Source organism: Athene cunicularia, assembly GCF_003259725.1.
Source record: "Athene cunicularia isolate RWA chromosome Z unlocalized genomic scaffold, athCun1 chrZ_part2, whole genome shotgun sequence".
Taxonomy (NCBI): Eukaryota; Metazoa; Chordata; class Aves; order Strigiformes; family Strigidae; genus Athene; species Athene cunicularia.
Window position 1 is genome coordinate 18,358,401 of NW_020799143.1, and position 20,876 is coordinate 18,379,276.

The following is a 20,876-nucleotide window of genomic DNA, read 5'->3' on the forward strand; positions in this document are numbered from 1 at the left end:
AATGTAGAGGAAAACTGGGATATGGAAACATCCATTTTTGTAAATACAACGGTCTGGCAGCAGGAGGCATTCCAAATGTATCCATGCTAGAAAGCAAGACTGTGCCCAAATCTTTGCTTTTTCAAGTGGATTCTATGGTGGAGTAATTTTAGTTATTGTGAAATCAGTTTGGCTTAATTTGTTGGTATTTACTCTGAGTAATTATTAAAGATAATTGGATTCAACATGCTCTTACATTGTTTTTCTCTCAGTTATTTGTAAGTCTGTGTAAAAGTTATTATTCAGCTGCTTCATACCATAAAGGGAGTATGGGTAGACATACAGTTGGAGTTGATAGATCTGAAGCTGAAAGAGGAAGGTTAACATGTACTTGCTATTTACTCTGGTGGATTCTGCTCAAACATACTGTTTAAAGCAAAACTATTTCCTGTTTGGACTATTAGAATTATATTTTCTTTCCCTAGTGAATTCTTCATGCCGGGAATGGTTGACACACACATTCATGCCCCTCAGTATTCATTTACTGGTACAAGAGTAGATCTACCTCTTTTGCAGTGGTTGACTACCTACACATTTCCAACAGAAGACAAATACAAAGACAGCGATTTTGCAGAAGAAGTATACACCAGAGTTGTTGTAAGTACTGCAAATGTCATTTAACTTCTTGATGACATTCATATTTGTAAAATATATAGATGTTTTTCAGGTCAGCAGAAATAGCAGAGCATGTTTTAAAGTTATGAAAAACAGATAAAACCAAGAATAGCCACTGTTCTATTTGCCAGCCAAGATTGTCCCCTACTAGTTCCAGTCTTGTTTTGTTCTTGCTGATAAGACAGTTCATTTAATCACATGGTTAACAATGAACTTGTTTATCATCTTTTCTCATATGTAAGTACTATGACCAACATTTAAGAGTACTCTCAGAGCTGGTATAGCCAGCAGGTGTAGACAATCTCAATGCAGAGAGAACCAAGCATGGTACAAAAAAACCATCAGAGGATATTACCTTTTCTGCACAAAACCCCTCAAATACGAAACTATCTTCTGCAAAGACTACATGAAAGAGAAGATACTTCTCACAGACAACAAAGCTGGGGTGTTTTCAAGTAATTAAGGAAGGTGGTTTTACAGCTGAGGTCCTTGTAGCAGGAATATATTTCACTTCAGGGGCTTTAGATGGAATCTGTCAATGGTATTGTGGCACAAAGAGAGAGATTGTGTTTGACCTAGACTGATTCTGAGCAATATAAATGTTTTAAGTCAAATTCCACTTGATGAACAATAAGCACCTACGTCACATTGTAGAGTACTGATTCTCTGCTATAACTAAAATGTATCCTTTAATATGTGGGCTGAAATATCTTTGAGAGATTAAATTAATTGGCCAACATAAGTTGCCTTGCATTTGTCTAATGCTGTGACAACATGTGTTGTTAAAATAATAGCATAGTGGATCTGGAATAAATAGTTATACTGCCCTTGCCACACAGATTTTTAAAAAACCTACTTTCTGCCATCTGCCATCATAAAAACATGTAGGAGCAGTTTGGTCATAAACTCTACTAACAAGCACACTTACCTTCAGCTACTTAAAATGTAGAGCTGATGTCACCTCCCAGCTGTGTGCCTCAGCATACTGTTACTGTCTCCATCGATTCAGTTAAGGTGACATCAGCACAACTAAAATGCTCACTATGCAAGGTGTTTAATAACATTGCCCAGAAAAGAACTGCCAGGTGAGAGATGGATTTAGTTGTAGAAGCTTCAACACAATGGTTAGACTGTCCCTAGGAGTATCAAATAGGACAAGGCCAGGAAAATTTCTTCACCCCCAAAATACTGCAGAATACCAGCTGCTCTGCAGTGTTTGATGGGGCTGATTGTAACCTCCAACTGTTAGAAACAGGACTAAACCTGCAGAGGGCAGATATTGTTTCATATGCATCTTTGTACTTTTGGAGTTGTAATGAAAACAGTGGTCTTTTTCAATCAAAATTCTGTTTCAAATAAACACTTTCTATACTTTATGAAAGAGACAAATTAGGTGGAATTTGCCAGATTTCAGCTTGAACCTCCTCTGGTCTCTCAGATTTTAAGAAAGCCAGTTCTTCATGCTGATGTTTTGGAAACACAATGTTTTTGAAGATTTCATTTAGCAATGATGTCAAGAATCCAGAAGTAGAGAATTCTGGGTTTTAAAGCTCAGAGAGACAGATGTAGTCTGTCTCTGTAATGATATTGTTATTTCTGAGACTCATTTTGGGAACCCTTAAAGACATTTTTGTAATTATTTTCTTTAATTTGAATATTTTAAGGAAAAGACAGAACTTGGCATCATGTTTGCCAAATAATTAGTTCTAGCCATTCTCAAAAGTTGTTGGATGTCCCACTTTCTATCTCAAAAAAATAAAATAAAATTCTCAAATTACATTGTATCTGGAATCCAAAAATGTAATTTAAACCTGTATATTGGATGGGTAGTCCCAAGGTCAAGTGAAGCTACACATTTCTTAATGAGTTAATCTAACTCTAAATGGCTTTAGTGTTATGTTCTCCAAACATAATGGGAACAGATGTCAACCACCTCTCCTTTCAAATGCTATAATAAAATAAATAATTAAATTGTGCTCTGAACAGTTCTCAGTTTACTTTTACCTTGAAGTTTGTTACTTTGTACTCAGGGATAGCAAAGGATTTTAATACATAAAAGCCTGGCTATTTTTCCCAGCCATCAAGTGTTGCTTTGCTAATGTTGGATAAACAGTGCTTCACTGAAAATTGGAGAGCCTTTAAAAACTAGGAAATAACATAAATGACTAGTTGTTTGTATTTCTAAATATAAGTCAGAATTTATTTCTAGTTTGAGTGAAGGAGGTTTCTAACGGTTTAGTCACTGTTAAAATCCTGTATGGATTTTGAAGAGTGATTTTATATTTATTAACACTGAGACTTAAAAACGTACTATGAAATTAAAAATCTGTATTTTACCTCCCCACTTCACTGCACAATTTCACAATAACTAAATGTTCTTGCAGTTTGAAATCAGACTGCCTGTTCTGCATTTTGGCAGCTTAATTTTTTCCCAGACAGTTGAAAATTATTTCTTTTTATAGAGACGAACTCTAAAGAATGGCACGACTACAGCTTGCTACTTTGCAACAATTTACACAGACACTTCTCTTCTTCTTGCTGAAATCATAGGTAAGACTAACAGTGAGTTTTGAAGTATGTTGCGCATCCATAGTTGAAGGAAACAGAGTTTAGGCATTTTAGAGTAGCTAGGGATCTGTCTGTCTTTCTACCAATTTTTTTTTTAATTCATTGTATCTGTCATACTGTGTCCCCAAAATCCACCCTAGTTACCCTTGCTCACTTGTCACCTTGTTCACTGCCACTCTCCTACTGTTGTTTCTGCCAGTCTCTTCATTCCCAAATCAGCTGCTGGCTGAGCATGAATTAGGTCTGCTGGAGTTGCTCTTCAGCTGCAGTTCTCTGCTCTTTCTAGCCTTTTGCTGTTTGAGGATTAAAGGGCTGAATAACAAGAGGTTCAGTCAGTGCATTAATTTCCTGATACTCTGAAGTTTCAGTTGAGAATCAGCATCTAAAACCTCTACGCACCCTCTGAAACCAGAACAGTAGGAGTTGGGTCAGGATCTTATCCCTCCCTTCTGTTCACCATAGAAAATACCTGCTGCTTGAAAGTGGTGAGATTTTTGCAGGATTTCTGAAGGCTCAGCCGGTTCCTAAACAGAGCAGTATAATGAGAATCTCAGTTTTCATCAGAAATTCCCTAGTCTTTCTGATTTAGTAGGAAAACCTAAAACTTTGAAGCTGTTGTATGCAACAGCTCAGAATGTAAAAGTGGACAAAAGAGATCTAATTCAGAAACATGTTTAAAAGCTTAGAAATTAACATTATATGCATTTCTTTTAAGTCTTACACATGAGTTCCAAATTCTAGCATGGATAAATCTCAAGAGGCTGGAAGAAGCTGGTAATTTTCTCCATCCAAATGCATTTTGGAGGCATGTTAGGAGCTTCATTCCTTTCTCTTAGGCAGAGATGTTTAGCTGAGACCTTTTTGTGCCTTTTCTCAGCTCAGAGTAATCACCTGCTACAGCTGCTGTACCTTGTTGCTGTGTTTCTCATTCTCTACTTCACAGCAGTTTTCTTCATATACTACAGTTATAAATTCTGCTTGTGGTTAAACTACAGTAATCTAGTACTCAATTATAATATTTTTAAAATTGGGTGCTAATGTGGAAGAGAACTCCTATTTAAATGTTTCAGGTTTTTTTCCTCTTTCCTTTTTAGACTTAAAAGTCATATGGATCGTCCCAACTCAAAGAGAAGAAAAGATCATAAATTCTGTGCATCTTAAATGAAGCTGGGAGGGGTGGAATTTGCTATTCTGATTTCAGCACAGGTTTTGATAGCAGCTTTTGAGAACCAGTGATTCTGAATTTTATATTCTTATGCATCTCAACAGATAAATTTGGTCAACGAGCATTCGTTGGAAAAGTCTGCATGGATATGAATGACACTGTGCCACAATACAAAGAGATTACTGCTAACTCTGTCCAAGAGACAGAAAGGTAAGGTGATGAAATTGATTGCACAACTTTTAGAAATAAGACTTTTTCATACATCTGAAAAGTGAATATGAAGCTGACTAAGAACTTACAGTTTAAATTAGGAACAGGTTTTTTTCTTCCGATAGTATTTTTTCCTAGATTTCTGGCAGTTCCTGTATACCCAGTTGCTGGACAGCCCAAGCAGTTTCTTGCTCTTCAAAAGAAAGGGAGAAGCTACAACTCTAGGGTTTGGAGGGACTATGTGGATGCTATTGTCTGTATTCTGCCTCCTCTTTTCCCTTCACAGGGAATCCCTGTGTGTGGAGGTGATGTGACCTGACATGGGATGGTGGGGTGTCAGTGAGTTGCTTCACCCCCATTAACTTCTGAGCCATTTCCTTCCCCCATTTAGGATAAAGCTTTATTCAAGCTGGAGGAGTCAGCTTTCATATACTCTATTTTAAATGTACTGTGGTTCCCCTCTCCTCCAGCATAGCACCAGTGTTATTACTCTGACTTACAGATGAGAGAACAAAGGAGAATCAAATCAAAGCAAATGTACATGGCGAAGGGGACCCAAGACTGGAGTATGGCAGCCTGTTGTCTTGGGTTTCTCTTGTCTTTTGCATCTATGTTCAGAAAATGTTTAAGCAGAAGAATAGCTTTTCTTACAGGACTATTTATTTACTTTGTATAATTGTTTCAAATATCATGGTGAAAGAGAAAATACTTAATAGTAACGTAAACATCATATGGCACTGGTGTGAAGTTGCTACCTCAATTTTGCAAATCATGCTAGAAGAATTCCAGTAAAAGTTAGAAATAATCATGGATTTCTAATGGTTTCTATGGTGTTTATATTTAAAGACGTTTTAAAAACATGTAGTATTAGTCATTTGCACTCTACTAATATTTGTTTTCCTTCATGTAAATCCCCAGTTTTTGTAATACAACATGAGTTCTGCTGAATGGCCTGAAAGTGGCAGAATTTCCAGTTCTGATATGTTTTAAAGTTTCCTTCTTGTGTGATTGTGTTAATAACAGATGTTTCTCAGCTTTGGATGAGAGCCTGCCACAAGTACTCCAGAGCTGTCTAGAGAAGAGGGCTGTGTTCTTGTTGTCATGGATCAGAACTACTTACCACATCAGGCCTGAATTGCAGCAATACAATTGCAGAAGGATAAAAAAGCTTTTCCTTTAAGAGGGCAATTTTTTTTTTTTAAGAACCTAGGAAATGTGATCTGTCACACAGTCAAAAAATGGCTTACACCAATTTCAGTTCTTTACTGTTAACCTCTGGAAATACTTATATTGTATGCATGGAAATGATATACAATTCCAAGTGCTTCATATGTTAAATCTAAATTCAAGTAAAGAATTTGAATCTACATTTCTGCAAAGAGGGCTAAATAAAAGTTAGGGAACCGAAATCTAAATAGGTTATATGCTACTAATAGTTGTCATCTGGAAAGAGGAGGACCCATGTTCAAATCTGTTCTTCTGCTACAGAAGACAGTGGTTTGAACCTGAGCTTATTTCCTCATAGAGAAGTACAATAAGCCAACAAAGTATAAGGTATTTTGAGAAAGGTATTTCAGTTTTGAAACAATGCTGAAACTGTTCAAAGAGTGTGAGAAGGAATGAAAACAGCCGTCTGGAAGTTTTGGATTATCACCTGAGAGTTATACCTGGGTTACAGTTTCTGCTCCAGTGAATATTTTATTATTATATCAGGTGAATCTGTAAGAGAAGGTACAGATAGACAATACCAAATGATATTCTGGCTCTCAGAGTTAGACAAGGTTGGGCTCAAACTCCTTTGGTCATTGCAGAAGTTGAATTTAGGTCTCTCACTTCCAGCTGGTGATCTAGCATCAGCTGCAGTGTTGTGAATCTAGCCCCCAGCATTATTTTCTTTTCCATCTGAAGATATTTGACAAATTTGATTCGGTGTTTGTTGTGACCAAAATTACAGTTTTTTCTGAACATAAACTATGACACAAAAATTCACAGAGATCCTGTCCAGAACCTATCTCAAACTAGCTTTTCGAAATTATTTGCGTACACTGTGCGTATGAGTTTTCAAATAATTTCTTCCCTGCAAAGTCAGATGAAGTTTTATTTACTCATCTACATCATCTATATTGACTGTTTGGGATTTTTTTGTAGAGGTTCCTGAGGTAGCTTCTTTTATGTAACAAAGTAAGTAAATCTATACTGTATTTTCCATAAGGTAAATAATCTATACACTAAAATTAGTACAAGCATTTCCAGGAAATCAAGGGTCCTTTAAATGAAAAAGGACATATGCAACTACTGTAGATATGAAATATTGCAGCATCTTCTAAAAATAGGATTTTAATAAAAGAATATATTTAATGATGTAATTTAAATTAATAGACAAATTTAAGTGGGTTTTTCTCTAATGTTGCAGCTGTATCTTTTAAGTATGTTTTCAATTAATTTAATGTAACATATTTGGTTTTCAGTGAGAACTTGGATTAATTAATGTGTCTAATGTTAATTATTGCAAGTGAAAAATATTCTGCATATCAACCAGTATAATTTGGTGTAAAAACCCTGACTTCATTGTGATGCTTCTTTTTATTTCATCTGAGGATCTAGCTCAAATTTCTTAAAAGAATTAATCTATGTCTGAAATGCTTAACAGGGTATCTAAGTAAATGTTTTCTATATTTTCATAATTTATAACACAGATGAAAGATTTATAACAGATTTTTTCCTACTCTTTTTCAGGTTTGTTAAAGAACTACTGGAAAAGAAAGTAAGTAGAGTTCTTTGTATTCATGTCTGTGTTCAGGAGATGCTGTGTGAATATACAAAGTAGTTAATCCCACTGACAAACTGCTGGCTTAGTGACATATCAATAAATATACATATTTCTGTGTAGTAGGAAGATATGTCTGAGAAATGTTCTGCTAGCTGTGTTGTTGAGAAATGGACTTGTAGCAGTGTAAATTCAGTTTCATGTAGTCAGAGCACAGCAGAAAAGTGTTCTGTGTGTGTTCTCTATTAACTTTAAAATCCTGGGCTTCATAGAAATGACAGTCTTCTGGTAAAGGAAGGTAGAGGTCAGTCCATCACTCTGTGCTATGTAAATATACTAGTAAAAAGAGTTCTCACCAGGAGAAATTGGTGTTTTTACAGCACAGTTACTAATTCATTACCAGAGTAGTATTTTGGGTCAGCACGTATCTTCCAGTATGTTTCTAAAGAAATTCATATTTACATTCCTGAGGTAAAGATAGAGGTTTACCCTCCATTATTACAAGCAGGGATACTTTTCTTATCAGCCCTTTGTGACATTTGTATCTCAAAATAATCAAGAACAGATGCCTAGAGTTTAATGCCTAAATCATATGTATTAGTAGAGTAAGTCAGCTGCAGAAGTTCTGAGCTTGTATTTCTTATACCTAGTTGGTATAAGAAACAGAAAACTAAGTTATCATATGCTGTCTTCTAGTGCTGCCACATGCACAACACTTGCCTGTGACTGAAGGCAGAGTTGTAGTGCTGTTGTCTATTTTTTATGAAAATTTTAATCCAGAAGTGCAAGGTGTAAACATCTGTAGCTCTAGTCTTGGTGACTTAATCCACTGTTTTCTACTGTGTAGCGATCTATCTGGTGCTGCCACTAATATTCCTATCTGGGGAGTATAGTGATGGTTTGTTGCTATCGTGAGTGGAGAAGATCGAACAAGAAGGTGGCTTTGGTTTTACAGAACTCTGCAGTTTTGCATTGTTATGTCTTTGATATTCACAGAAGTGGGATTCAAAAAGCCATCTGGTCATTTAACTGACTTATTTCTTGTAATGCATCCTGGTTTGTCAGCAAATATGAAAAAGCATGCTGTGCTTCTCCTGAAGTCTGGTAAAATCTCAGTGACTTGATCGAAGAGTTCTAATGAAAATAACTTCTTTACTAAGGTTCATTACAACTGTTTTCAGGAAAAACTTTGATTCTCTATTTCTGCAGTGAAATTTCTAATGAAAATAAGGAAATTACTATAAGGCTTAATTTCTTGGCAAGGATGCAGTAAGCAATAAACAAGGGAGACAAAATGTAATTGCTGTGTAAATGCTTGTCTTAATTATGGTTGCTGATACACAGATGTAGAATCCTAAGCATGTCTTTTTAATATTTTCAGTATCCAAGGGTACAGCCTGTAATAACCCCCCGCTTTGGCCCTTCCTGCTCAGAGGATTTGCTATGTGCCCTTGGCGATTTAGCACAGGCTTGTGATCTCCATGTGCAGGTAAGCTCTGAGAGCTCTGTACACAGTTTAAATAGTTTGGATAGATAGCATACAGACCAGGGAGTTTTGATAATTGCATCAAAACAGTTAAACCATATTCTTACCTTGGAGCCTTTTAAATTCCTCTGAAAGGATTAATAGTACTCTGCAAGAACACTGTGACCTGCACAGGAAATGAGAAGGTAGCTTGAAGATAGCTAGAAGGATGCACAACTAAGTAACCCCTTGGGTTAGTAAAGGTTGCTTTCTCTAGTCCAAGGTTGTTAGATCTGTCTCTCTACCTTCTGCTGTTTCTGTGCAGAGGAGATTTCAACAGATAAAAAAATTACTCATCTTTGTATCTCATTTAACTTTGTTAACATAGATGTAGGATTTCCAGTGTGATGAAGTTTCTGAGTTTAAAAAAGACATATTTTAGAGTTTACAGGTCTGTTGAAATTTTGAGATGTTTCTTTTTTGGTTGCACAGTTCTAAGCATATACTTTTGTAAAGCTACCCTGCGTTAGGATTTTTTGTCATTATGGAAGTATATGTCATTTTGAAAGTATTTGCTCCAGTGGGAGTACAGGAGGATTAGATTTTTATCGGAGACCAGGAATTAATCAGCCCATCTGAAGATACATGGAACAGCTACCTGTATGTTGCCCTGATCACAGGGTCCACTGTGGTAGGCTGGTTCTCTCTTTTACCTCATAGTCATACGGGTTATTTCATTTGTTGTTTTAATATTTGCCAAATAAAAAGGGGGCTGTTATGTCACCAAGCTGCTTGGAAGGACTATCCAGGCGTGTTATCTCATACCACTTTTAAAGGAACAAATGGAGCTACTTTTTGGGGTCCCAGAGATGTTTCAGATGAAAAGAGAAACCCAACATCTAGATGTAACTATAGGCTTTACAAATACTAGTTTCTGTCATTATATGTTTAACACCAGTGGGTTGCTCAGAAGGTTGTAATGTCAGGTTTAATGCTATTTAAAGTGCTTATTGAGATATATTTTGTTACTGCAGAGTCACATAAGTGAAAATGAAGAAGAACTCAAACTTGTGGAAGACATGTTTCCTGCCTACCAGAATTACACTGAATTGTATGATAAAAACAAGCTGCTGACCAGCAAGGTAGCTGCATAAAAATCTCCACAGCAGACTTAGACAGACCCATGTAGAGAATATGATGGTTAACTGTGGTTATCTAAAAAGTTTGTATTGTCTTGTCAAGGTCAGTGACATCTGTTGGAAAGTAAATTGGTTTTATGTTCTCTGTTGCACAAGTATTGGTCAAGGTATTGGAACTTTAGACAAGCCCACACTTTTCCTAAACATTTTAGAAGAGACGAACAATAAAGGTATTTGATGCTTCCTGATCCATTGTCCAAGAGCTCCAAAGAGAATTGGGGCAGTGGGATCAGGAGGCTAGGTAAAGCTTGTATTGTAGGAGCTGGTAATTCTCAGGCAGTACCCAGTTATCCTTTTATTACAATGTTCTTGCACACTGGTTTTGCCTGAAGGTTTGTTCTTTGGTGTTATGATAGGACTGACTTCATTTTTTGGCAGTTTCCTATAGAAAACCAGCTTGTTCTGTGTGTGGACCTCCCATACAGACAGGTACACTTTACTGTCCTGACTATCCAAAAGCACTCATCTCATTAGCAGATTTTACCAAGTATTGAGAGGCACAGTGGCCTGAAGGGTTGAAATTCATTAATGCTTTATGCTGTTGAGATAAATGCAAGCAGATCTGTATCAGTCCACATTAAGTACAGTTTGGAGTGCCAGGAAACACCTAACTAGATAGTGGAGAGCCCATGCAAGAGTGAATATGAAGAGCCTAGGTACAGTCAGAGTGCTTAAATATCAGTCAAAATTATTAAAAATTTTAGGAGAGAATTTTCAGAGGTACAAAGTGTAGCTGGGAACTCCCTGAGAATTCGCTATTGAACTCCCATTTCTGTCCTTTTTACCTGAGAAATCAATATGGACTACTACAGTATGTCCACAGTATTAACTTTTGTTCTCTCTCAGTCCTATGCATGCTGATTTGTTGCGTCAGTGTACTAAAGAGAATATTAGTTTTATATGCACAGCATATTACTTTTATATGCACAGCAGTGAAAATGGTCACTGAAAATCCGGGTTACTGGTGTTTTCTGGTGCCAGGCTCCTGGTTGGCTGGTAAAGCGTTCTATTAAACACAGGCATAACAGAACCACAGACATTTCCCCCTCCCCAACCACCAAAACAAAGACACCAAATTTTTTTTTTTTTTTAAATATTTTAAAAATATGCTTTTCAGAGCTGTGGCTGAAATGCTTCCTTCTTCCCAAAAAGAACAGATCAGCAGAGATATGGTTCAGCAGCTACCATATGTATGTCCTTAAATTAAGATGTGACTGTTCTCATTGCATTTTCAGTTATGTTTGAGCTTGATGAGTAGAAATGTCAAGGGTAGAGTGCTATTAGGAGATGCTCAGTGGAAACAGTCCCTGTGCCATTCTCATTTTTATCAGCAGATTACAAGGCCTAATAGAGCTCTTGAGTGGGCCTTTGACATATGAGGTAATTCCAATTAGATTTGTCTGGGAATAATTGGTTTATGTTCTATTAAATGATACTATCCTATACTTCTGTGTTTTCTGTATACTGCTTGTGAACTTATTTTTAAAGTCAGTTATATAGGCCAAGAAAGAAAAGTCATTAACCAGTTGCATAACAGTTTATTTTAATTGAAGAATATTCCAGATATATTTATATCTACCTGGTGCAAACCTTTAGAGAGACAGTGGGAAACATGCTAAGAGTACATATATCTTCCATTGTATCTGATACATTCCTAGCCCCAGTACTTAATCTTTGAGTTAGCTATGAAATATAAATGATAAGGTTACAACAGTGCTATGGCTACTGGGGAATTCTTGCTTTATTCCTGGAAGCTCTTAGGTCACAGCAGTCACTGCAAGAGTCAGCACCCTATCTTCTTACATTAAAACATGAAAAAAACTGAGGGAGTGATATGTCAGGCATACTGAAATTAATGAGGGTTTCTCCTCTGTTGATTTCAAGAGCTTTCTTCAAGAAGTGCATTAATTTCCCTTGATGGTAGTAAGTGTCCTCTTGGCTATTAAAAGCAGTGCAGCAAAAATCACAGGCACTGGAGTAAATGCAATATTCAGTAAATGGGTGATTTTGCCTTTCTTTAGACAGTGATGGCTCATGCCTGTTACCTTTCTGAAGAAGAGCTGAAACTTTTTAGTCTTCGTGGAGCTGCAATTTCACATTGCCCCAATTCCAATTTTTCGTAAGTGAAAAAAAAAAAAAAAATAATGGTGTACAATTAAATAAAAAACTGTTGTTAACACAGTACCCTGAGTCCAGCCTACTGTTACAAGGCTATGTATATGATACCCCATTCCACCAGAAGTTGCATACTGGATTGAGCATGACAATTCATGCTCTACTTCTACATGGTATGCTCTGGAGTGACTTGTGATCTTTCAGAATAGTTATACATATATATATATATATATATATATATATATATATATTTCTTTTTTTAAACTTTATTTCTTTTGACTGTTTTATTAATGGCAGACTCAGGCCATCTACCTTCCCCCTAAGGTATGTATATGCTTTGGGGAAATGGGAGTGGGCTATATAGTATTCTTTCTATTAAGCAGAATAGTGTTCTTTCTGTTAAGCAGAAATGAGATACTATGTGGTATCTAGCCAGGTTCCTATACTAAATGTTAACAGTCATTTTGCCTTTAATATAATCTTATTTGTGATGACTTTCTGGAGCTCATGAAATGACTTATCTGCTGTAATATACATCATATTTGGATTTTTTCACTGTTATACTGAGAGCTTGTTTTCAGTAGATAACTAGAAAACTGTGGGAGTTTTTAACTGAGAAAAACTGCCTTTATTTTTAGTGATTAAGCCCCATCTTTCAGATGTATGAATGCAAATTCTCCATCCAAGATTAATAAACCCAATCTATTGCACACGTTCTGAGACCCTTTGTCATGAAGCATCTCTGTAGCCCTACTCCTCCTGAACTTTCTCTTCATGTATCACACTGAACATATTTCTTTTTCCAATCCAGGCTGCGCAGTGGTGTCTTAAATGTGCGAAAGGTCCTGAAACACAATGTGAAGCTTGGTCTTGGGACAGGTTAGTTGTTTGCTAGAAAAAATTATTTTGGAAACCATTGGGAGATGCAAAAACATGCCCACTTACTTGTATTTAAAAGTCAGCATGTCTCCAACTTACGGACTGTCTTTTAGTTCCCCACTACTTCTAGAGTAACTAAGTCTAGAGTATGGAAATCTAGAGCTGGTCCAACAGTGTTTAAAAAGAAAACCAGAAATGAATGAAGAAAGTTTTGTTCCTGTTGTGAGAGTAAACAGGGCTTGAACAACAGCTTTTCAGGTGTTATTCTGTGTTGAGTTCTGTTTAGTTTACTTAGTATGTGAGAGAACCTTTACTAGGAATTATACATTTAGTGCTTAGCAGTAATACATTTAGCGCGTACCGTATCTGCCACTTCATAACATTTATTTAAAGATCATAGAAATTTAATGCAGAAACTTATTTCTAAAGTTTGTTTCTAAGAGTCTGATCCCTTCTAGATGTTGCTGGTGGATATTCAGCTTCTATGCTTGATGCCATCAGGAAAGCAATTATGGCATCTAATAGCCTTCAGATCAATAAAGTGAATGAAAGGGGGCTAACTCTTGAAGAAGCTTTTCAACTAGCCACTCTAGGAGGAAGCCAAGGTAAGAGGAAACTTCTTTAGGATGTACACAGGGAACTATAGTTCTTATGTCTCCCTGTCTTTAAAAGGTGGCTGAATTCACAGATTTTCTGGTGCCAGAGTGAAGTCTAAGTTGATATCTGCTGGGGCGGGATATCCTTCAGTCTCTCACACCCATAACTAGGCTCATTACAGAAGGGTGTTCACGTTGATGGTGAGAGTTTAATAATAGAATCTTATTGATTTTTCAGGGTTGTACATTTTCTTTGCAAAGATCCTCAGACTTCTTAATCATTAGTGTTTGTACGTTTATCACACCAACTGGAAAGACTGTTTTCTCAGAAATCAAAACTTAGAGGGAAAGCTGTGCAATTACTGTAAAATCAAGCATCCTGTTTGTCATCAGTTTCTAATTTTGTTTCTGCTTTTTGAGCTCTCAGTGAGGCAGTTTGTCACTGTCTTTCCAGCAAATTATAACATGCAAATCACTCCTCAGTCAAAGAAAAGCACAACATCTAAACAGGATATGCACCATGGTTGTTTGAGACACAGTGGCATCTGCAGAATATAGTCATATAGTATATCAGTTATTCTGGTTCACCGGCACGGATTTATACATTTAGCAGAGTTTTAGTGGAACTTACATGATTTAGCAGAGAGCAAATCCACATTAAGTAAAAATTTATTACTATTTCAGTTAGCAGAAATGAGCTCACTACCTGCTAAAGAACTGGTTCCGAGAAGAAATCTTTTTTTCAACAATATATACTCTTCTCATAAAAGCTGAGAATAAATTAGGTGAGATACAGAAAGGAAAACTCATAAAAATCACAAACTCATACATGGTTTCCCTTCCCAACTACTTGTTTTATCTGGGTTCTTAGGTTTACTTAGTAATGCATTTATTTTATATATTGATTTTAAGCTTGTTTATCCTTACTGAATCACTTTCAAGGACAGAATATAAATTACTCGTACAACCTTCTAGTAACCTGCACAAGTACAGCTGGCAGAAATGTAAATGACTGAGTGTTGCAATAATTTGTTTTGCTGAGACTGCTAAACAATTGTTGCCCTCTTGTGTTTGATCTAAAAATTGCATTCTGCTTAGAAGCCTGAAGGAATATGAGATTGTTTTAGTTGAAACTGGTAGATAGTCAAAACATTTCACCATTTGTAGGAATTCAGACATCTTTAAGGTATTGTGAAGTTCCTGCCACACACAAACTCAGTTTAAGGCTGAAGTTCCTTTGTTGGATAGGAGCAATCTGAAAACAAGTGAACAAATTATGTAGACATTATCCCCTTTGATAACTTAGTTTAACTCCAGAGTATTGGACAATTTGATTTGATACACAGACACTGTGTACAATTTAAAACTATCATAAATATTTGCAAGGAGACACAAAGGCCTCCCTTTAGGTATTACAAGTACCTGCAAGCACCCAGTTGCTGGACATGAAAGTAGATTTCACAGATCTAAAGAAACTAGATCTCTGTGGACCTGAGAACCAGAGGTTGTAATGAAGCTTCGAAATAACAAAGCTGAATAACAGACCACAAGACAAGCCTTACAGGTGGATATAAGCAGTTAGTGGTCTATATGTAAATCTACAATGACACAAAATCAATGGAGGACATTCAAACAACAAAAATCAAAAGAGGGGTTCAAATTCTTTTTCAGATTTCTTTTACCCTTAACAAATGCCTTTAGAAAATCACCAAAATATATGTGATTTTACTGAGAAGTTGCTTAAGAATTCAGATGCTAACATACTCATAAACTTGCTTTCATGTTTTTCCTTGTAATCTTCTAAATTATTGTAGTTTTTCTTATGAACATCTCAAGTAAGTTGCCAGGTGCTTCTGCATGGTGGAAAGAAGCTTACGTTGAAGATCTGTTTGTGAGCTCATTTTCTTCCTCAGCTCTAGGACTAGATGATGTGATCGGAAACTTTGAGGTCGGCAAAGAATTTGATGCACTGCTAATCAACACAAAGGCTTCAGACAGCCCTTTTGACTTGTTCTCCTCTGATAGTTTTGAGGTAATAGAACAGGATTAATGATCAAAAAAATCACTGGAAATTGTGTGGGGAAGGTTCATGATACAGCCAGAATAAGTCTCTTGAGACACTCCCGTAACAAGAATCAGGTGTATTATACCACTGTTGTCTCTGTTTCAGCCCAAGAGATTCACTGGTTGATTTTGTTTAGAATCTTGCTGTCCTCAGTGATGGCCCCATATGCCCACGAGCAAAAATGCATGTAACATTTTTAAATGCACATTTTATTAGCACAAACTGACAATTAGAGTTAGATGTTTGCAGTGACAAATGGCAGCCAAGAAAAGCAATTTTGTTTTAGTTAACACTTTGTTCAAACTCAAAAATGGCAACCTATGCCCAGATAAAGTAGGTTGACTTGACTGCACATTTATTGTAAATTTAAGCAAGAACTTGCGATGGATAATTTGAGTTCAAAGTACAGTTTTTATGCAAACATACAAGCAGTATTGGCATTATGCAATAGCACACCTTCTCACAAAAAAACCCTTTATGATTAAAAAAGTTAATGAACAACAGTTACTTGAATTTACTGATGTGGCCAGACTGTCTATTGCTGTCTCTATTCTGAATGTCACCATTTACTTAGAAATACAGCCATAAATCTTGAGGTAATTGTTCCTCAAAAGTTTCAGACACAATAATCTGGATTAGATTAAATTCTTTAATTTTTGTATCTTCTTCCTAATTCAAATAATTCTGGAAAAAAATATTTTTCAGTTTAAGTCTAAACCTTTTTAGCTAAGTTAGCAGTTCTTAGGACTTTCAAAAGGCTTACAATTTTGTCTTATTTTTCAGTAAGTAAATGAATTTGAGAACTATAAAAAGAGGAAGGGGAAGTATTATGGTTTAGGCTTATATTTGTTTATACTGTCAAATTTATGCAGTATTTTCTTCCTGAGACATATAGCCTCCTTAGTGAAAGTTATTTATGAAAAAATGTGCAAGTTAAGTTTTGATTTTGCTTTTAGTAGGAATATTTGGGAAAACTTTTTATCAATTCTTTCAAACTTCAAATAATTATGATCTGGGATAGCAAATGCTGCTTTCTGAATTTGATTTCCTCTCATTTTTTTTAGGATGCTGTCCAGAAGTTCCTGTATTTAGGTATGTTCTGATTCTCAGCCCACATAAAATTCTCTTGTTTCATACATCAAAAATGGCCTAAATTAATGTGAAGGGTAATAAATTTATTTATAGAAAATTAAATATGTATTTGTTTAAAATAAATATATATTTACATTGTATATAAACATTAATATGCTACTTTAGTAATACTAATATTTATTTACATTAATTAAATATACATTTACTTATATTTATTAATATTTTTTTCTACATACTGCGTAAGAGTAAAGTGGTTTAACTTTTGTTCCTTTGGACATAGTTAAATAGTCAGTTCAACGTGAACAGGTATACTGAATTTGTCAGATTTATTACCATCTTTACACTATGAGATAATCATATTTCACAGTAAAATGACCTGCTAATCACCAGTTAATGCTAATCACTGACGTGCTAATCACCAGTTCAGAACCAGTTCAGTACCAAAGAACTTCTGCAGACCAGTTGTCACGGTGGCTTTTTTACTCCCAAAGAAAAAAGATGGTCTTTAAAACAAGCAAAACATGACCCAAATAATCCTACCTCCCTAAGACGATAGATATTCTTCATAGGGCATTGTCTGCACTGAGAGCTGCGCTGCCCATTATGTTGTTAGGTAGAGGTAACTGGTGTTAGCTCTGGCCACGTCTGTGTCATTCTCTAATTAAGCTTTTGCCTTTTTGAGAAGCTGGCTGAGGCAAACCAGCTTTACTACTGCCTGTTACCTGATTTAGTTCAGATACTGTGCATTTTCTGTACAGATATATAGTATTTTCATGGTTTGAATATGCTAAATATATAGAAACTACATGAAACCATAGCTGAATGCTGTGTTTGTTTCTTTAAAAAAAGCATGGATTGTTTAAACGTCCATTGATCTTTGTGGTAGCTGTGATGATGGGCTCTGACTAGCCCTCTAGCCAAGTAAACTTTGTCAGTCCTAGGGAGATGGTCACTGCAAATGATGTATTTCAAAACTGATTTTATGGATTGCATCATTTTCATTAATTAAATCGGTGTATAGATTTATATGCAAATGACTGTTTTGACCATGTTATTTCAGGTGATGATCGGAATATTTCTGAAGTTTATGTGGCTGGAAAGCAAGTGGTTCCTTTTTCAAGTTCAGTATAAACCCATTTCCCTTTTGCAAAATACTTGGTTGATCATTCTGCATCTGATTTGGAAAAGAAACACAGTGCCTGATTATCAGAAATGACACCTCATTTTTGTTTAATGTTTTAAAACTTGCAAACATTTAGACCTTTTAGGAGTTGCGGTATCAATATTGTCACAGTTCTAGAGGAAAAGGATATTTAAATTTCTGTGTAAAAATAACGTGTGAATTGTTAAGGGATTTGGTAAATACCTTAATTAAAGAGGATACCTGCTGTTCATTTTAATAATAGTGTGGGAAGCATTATTAAGAGCAATGAGACTCTCATTATCTATAATGCATCTGAATTAAAAAAAAAAAACACTGCTAGTAAATTGATTTTGCAGATAATGAATATCACAGAAGAATGCAATTTTCATATTATTATCACCAAGTATGGAAAAAACAGTCACATTTTGGGGCACTTGAACATTTTTCAGTTTTCTTTAGGAGCTTATTTTTTTTAAAGTAATAATTTCATTTAAATATTTTTGAAGATAAATTAGATAAGAAGTGTGTATTTATAAATAAATAAGGGTCCTTATTATCAAAGAGTTCAGATTTGTCAGACATAGTCAGACAGAAGAGAACTGGTGAAATAACCAAATAAGAAATGTGACATTAGTCACAGGGAGATGGGCTGGAAGAGTGGAAGGGCTCCATTGTTGTGATGCTGTGAGCTGAAACTACATTTCCGCAGATTTCTTTCCAAGTCTATAAGTGGTCAGCCTGATCTTCCACCCACTCCACTGAATTAACCTTCAGCTGAGCGACAGCTAATGGAACTTGTGTTAAATTAGAAGCAGTCCCTAAGATATCTGAGCAGTCTACTCAATGGCAAACAAATGAAGAGGTTTTTCTGGACTAGAGGGAGTGCTTCATTTAGTTCAGCCTCCTTCCCAAGCTCATTTGCTCCTGACTTTTCAGGCAGGATGATACGTTGTCCCTTCTCCTTTCTATAAGGGAAGTGAGAAGATTAAAAAAAAAAAAAAAATCCAAGAGAAATGGGCTATTTCTGGCCATTACCACCTTTGACTTGAGGTAGAAATTGTCACTGGAAAAAGAAGGTCAGATTTAATGTGCTCTTTTGCGTCTTTCAATGTGGCAACTGTAATTCCAGCCCTATATAATTCCAGGTAAAAAATATGCCCTGTTTGTTTTGGAAATCTAACTTCCTTTCTTGAAAAGTGTATTTTCCTACTTCTTAGAGATAATGAGGTACTATAAATGTGTGTGGAATATGTTTTTGAGGCCTGCTTCAAACTTCTTTGATTTCACTAAGCTTTGTTTCAAACTTTTATCTCGCTGCCTGGCAATATAAAGGCACAGGACTTGCCTCTGTTCACAAAACAAGGGATGTCACTGCACCGAAGTCTCTCTTCATGTCTACTTCCGAGAGAGTGCTTGTCCCAACATTGCTCATAACTTTCTGATTTTAAAAGCATTTTCAGAGTTTATGTACTGTTATGGTTACACCTACATGAGACAGTGTATTGTCAAGTAGAAGTGTAAAAGCTATCTTGGGCACCTAGAGCAGTACAGCTTTTCAGTGTTGTTTGTTTGTTTGGTGTTTTTTTTTTTTTCCAAAGCTGAATAGCCCCACTGAACAACAGGGGATAATTGGCTTGCAGACACCACCCAATGCTCTAGTATCTTCACTGTGCTGTGCTGTGTGCTTGAGGAGGTACAGCCTTCATATCCATTATGTTCAATGATTCCTAAGGCTTTCGGAGTCAAGATTAAAGGTTAAAATTTCCACATTCCATCACGATGTTTTCCTAACCATTTTGTTTTGCATGTGTCCCAGTCACCTACACAGTAGCACACTTGTTTGGCAAATACAGTCTGAAGCTCTTTAACTTGATTTCTTGATTCAGGGAACACTTTTCCTCATGAGTTTTGACATGAATTTAATTGACCAAATTTCATGTTCCAAAACCAAAGATATGTGAGACACATGTTTTAATTCTCCCAGTTACTGTTTGGAACTATTTTTAGGGAGTTACATGGTTTTCAGCTTTGGCTTTCCTGCAAGAATGTTTTCTGGGGCAGAGAAAGGTTACACAGCCTTGTGTACAATGTATGTTTGTGCCCTACTTTGTTTTCAGAGCTACTAATTAAATCAGTGCTTTTATTTTAGTGGTAGTCTTAACTGTCACTGACTTCTTTGTTTTCTCACTATCTTGTAGTGTTGTTAAGAATGGGATTCAACATTTCTTCCTAAAAGATTTGCAGGGGACAAGGGGTTGCTTATTTGCAAACTGGGAATACAGAAGATCTTTAACAAGTTTGACACTACTGCTGGCCCAGTCACAAAGGGACTCCCTAGGATAACTGCTGCCAATGAACATTGTATTTGAATGCTGGCTGTGTCATGAGCAGTTTGATTTTTGTTAAATTCAGGCACAAGGTAGGAACACAGCCTTTTGATTATAGCTTTACTAATGTCTAGTACCCAGATGCTCCCCAGACTTAGAATATCAACTTTTTAAGGATCTCAGCTGGAGAACAAGCTCTGCCTGCAGGTAGTGCCGTGGGCTGCCTGCACCACCATGCAATGCTCAAGACTGGGAGGAGTGAGAACCAAGATGGATAGCATTACACTAAATGCTGAGACACTTAGGGGTAAAGGAACGAAGCCTGAATTTGATGTAAGAGGAAGCCAGTGGAGGAATTAATATAACAAATAAACTGGGAGGTACTTTCAACAGCAGCATCTTAAATAGAATTGAATGGAGGAAGACTTTAATGCCAGAAAAAAGAAGTGGGGTCCTCTGAGGCAGTCCCAGAATCTCATTCAGTGACAGGTGGCTTACAAACATAAATTTTTAGGTTTTAGGAGATACAGAGGATGTAGAAGCCGAACTTCTCTGAAGCAATTTTGGGAAAGTCAGTGATGATCCCACTCTGAAGTTTCAGTCCTTGGAACTCTCTGGCTATGTTTAGAT

At 36.2% G+C, this 20,876-nt stretch overlaps 1 protein-coding gene across 1 annotated transcript in view; it reads left to right on the top strand.

Annotated features, from left to right (window-relative positions):
- Positions 1-18,395, top strand: part of GDA (guanine deaminase) — a 19,728-nt gene extending 1,333 nt beyond the window's left edge. The window contains exons 2-13 of the mRNA XM_026866404.1: positions 465-636; positions 3,117-3,204; positions 4,492-4,597; positions 7,334-7,361; positions 8,746-8,853; positions 9,864-9,971; positions 12,050-12,147; positions 12,955-13,022; positions 13,481-13,627; positions 15,532-15,650; positions 16,748-16,775; positions 17,836-18,395. Coding sequence (XP_026722205.1) covers positions 475-636; positions 3,117-3,204; positions 4,492-4,597; positions 7,334-7,361; positions 8,746-8,853; positions 9,864-9,971; positions 12,050-12,147; positions 12,955-13,022; positions 13,481-13,627; positions 15,532-15,650; positions 16,748-16,775; positions 17,836-17,906 — 1,131 coding nt within the window. The 5' untranslated portion in view covers positions 465-474 and the 3' untranslated portion in view covers positions 17,907-18,395. The remainder of the gene's footprint in view (positions 1-464; positions 637-3,116; positions 3,205-4,491; positions 4,598-7,333; positions 7,362-8,745; positions 8,854-9,863; positions 9,972-12,049; positions 12,148-12,954; positions 13,023-13,480; positions 13,628-15,531; positions 15,651-16,747; positions 16,776-17,835) is intronic.
- The last annotated feature ends 2,481 nt before the right edge of the window (positions 18,396-20,876 follow it).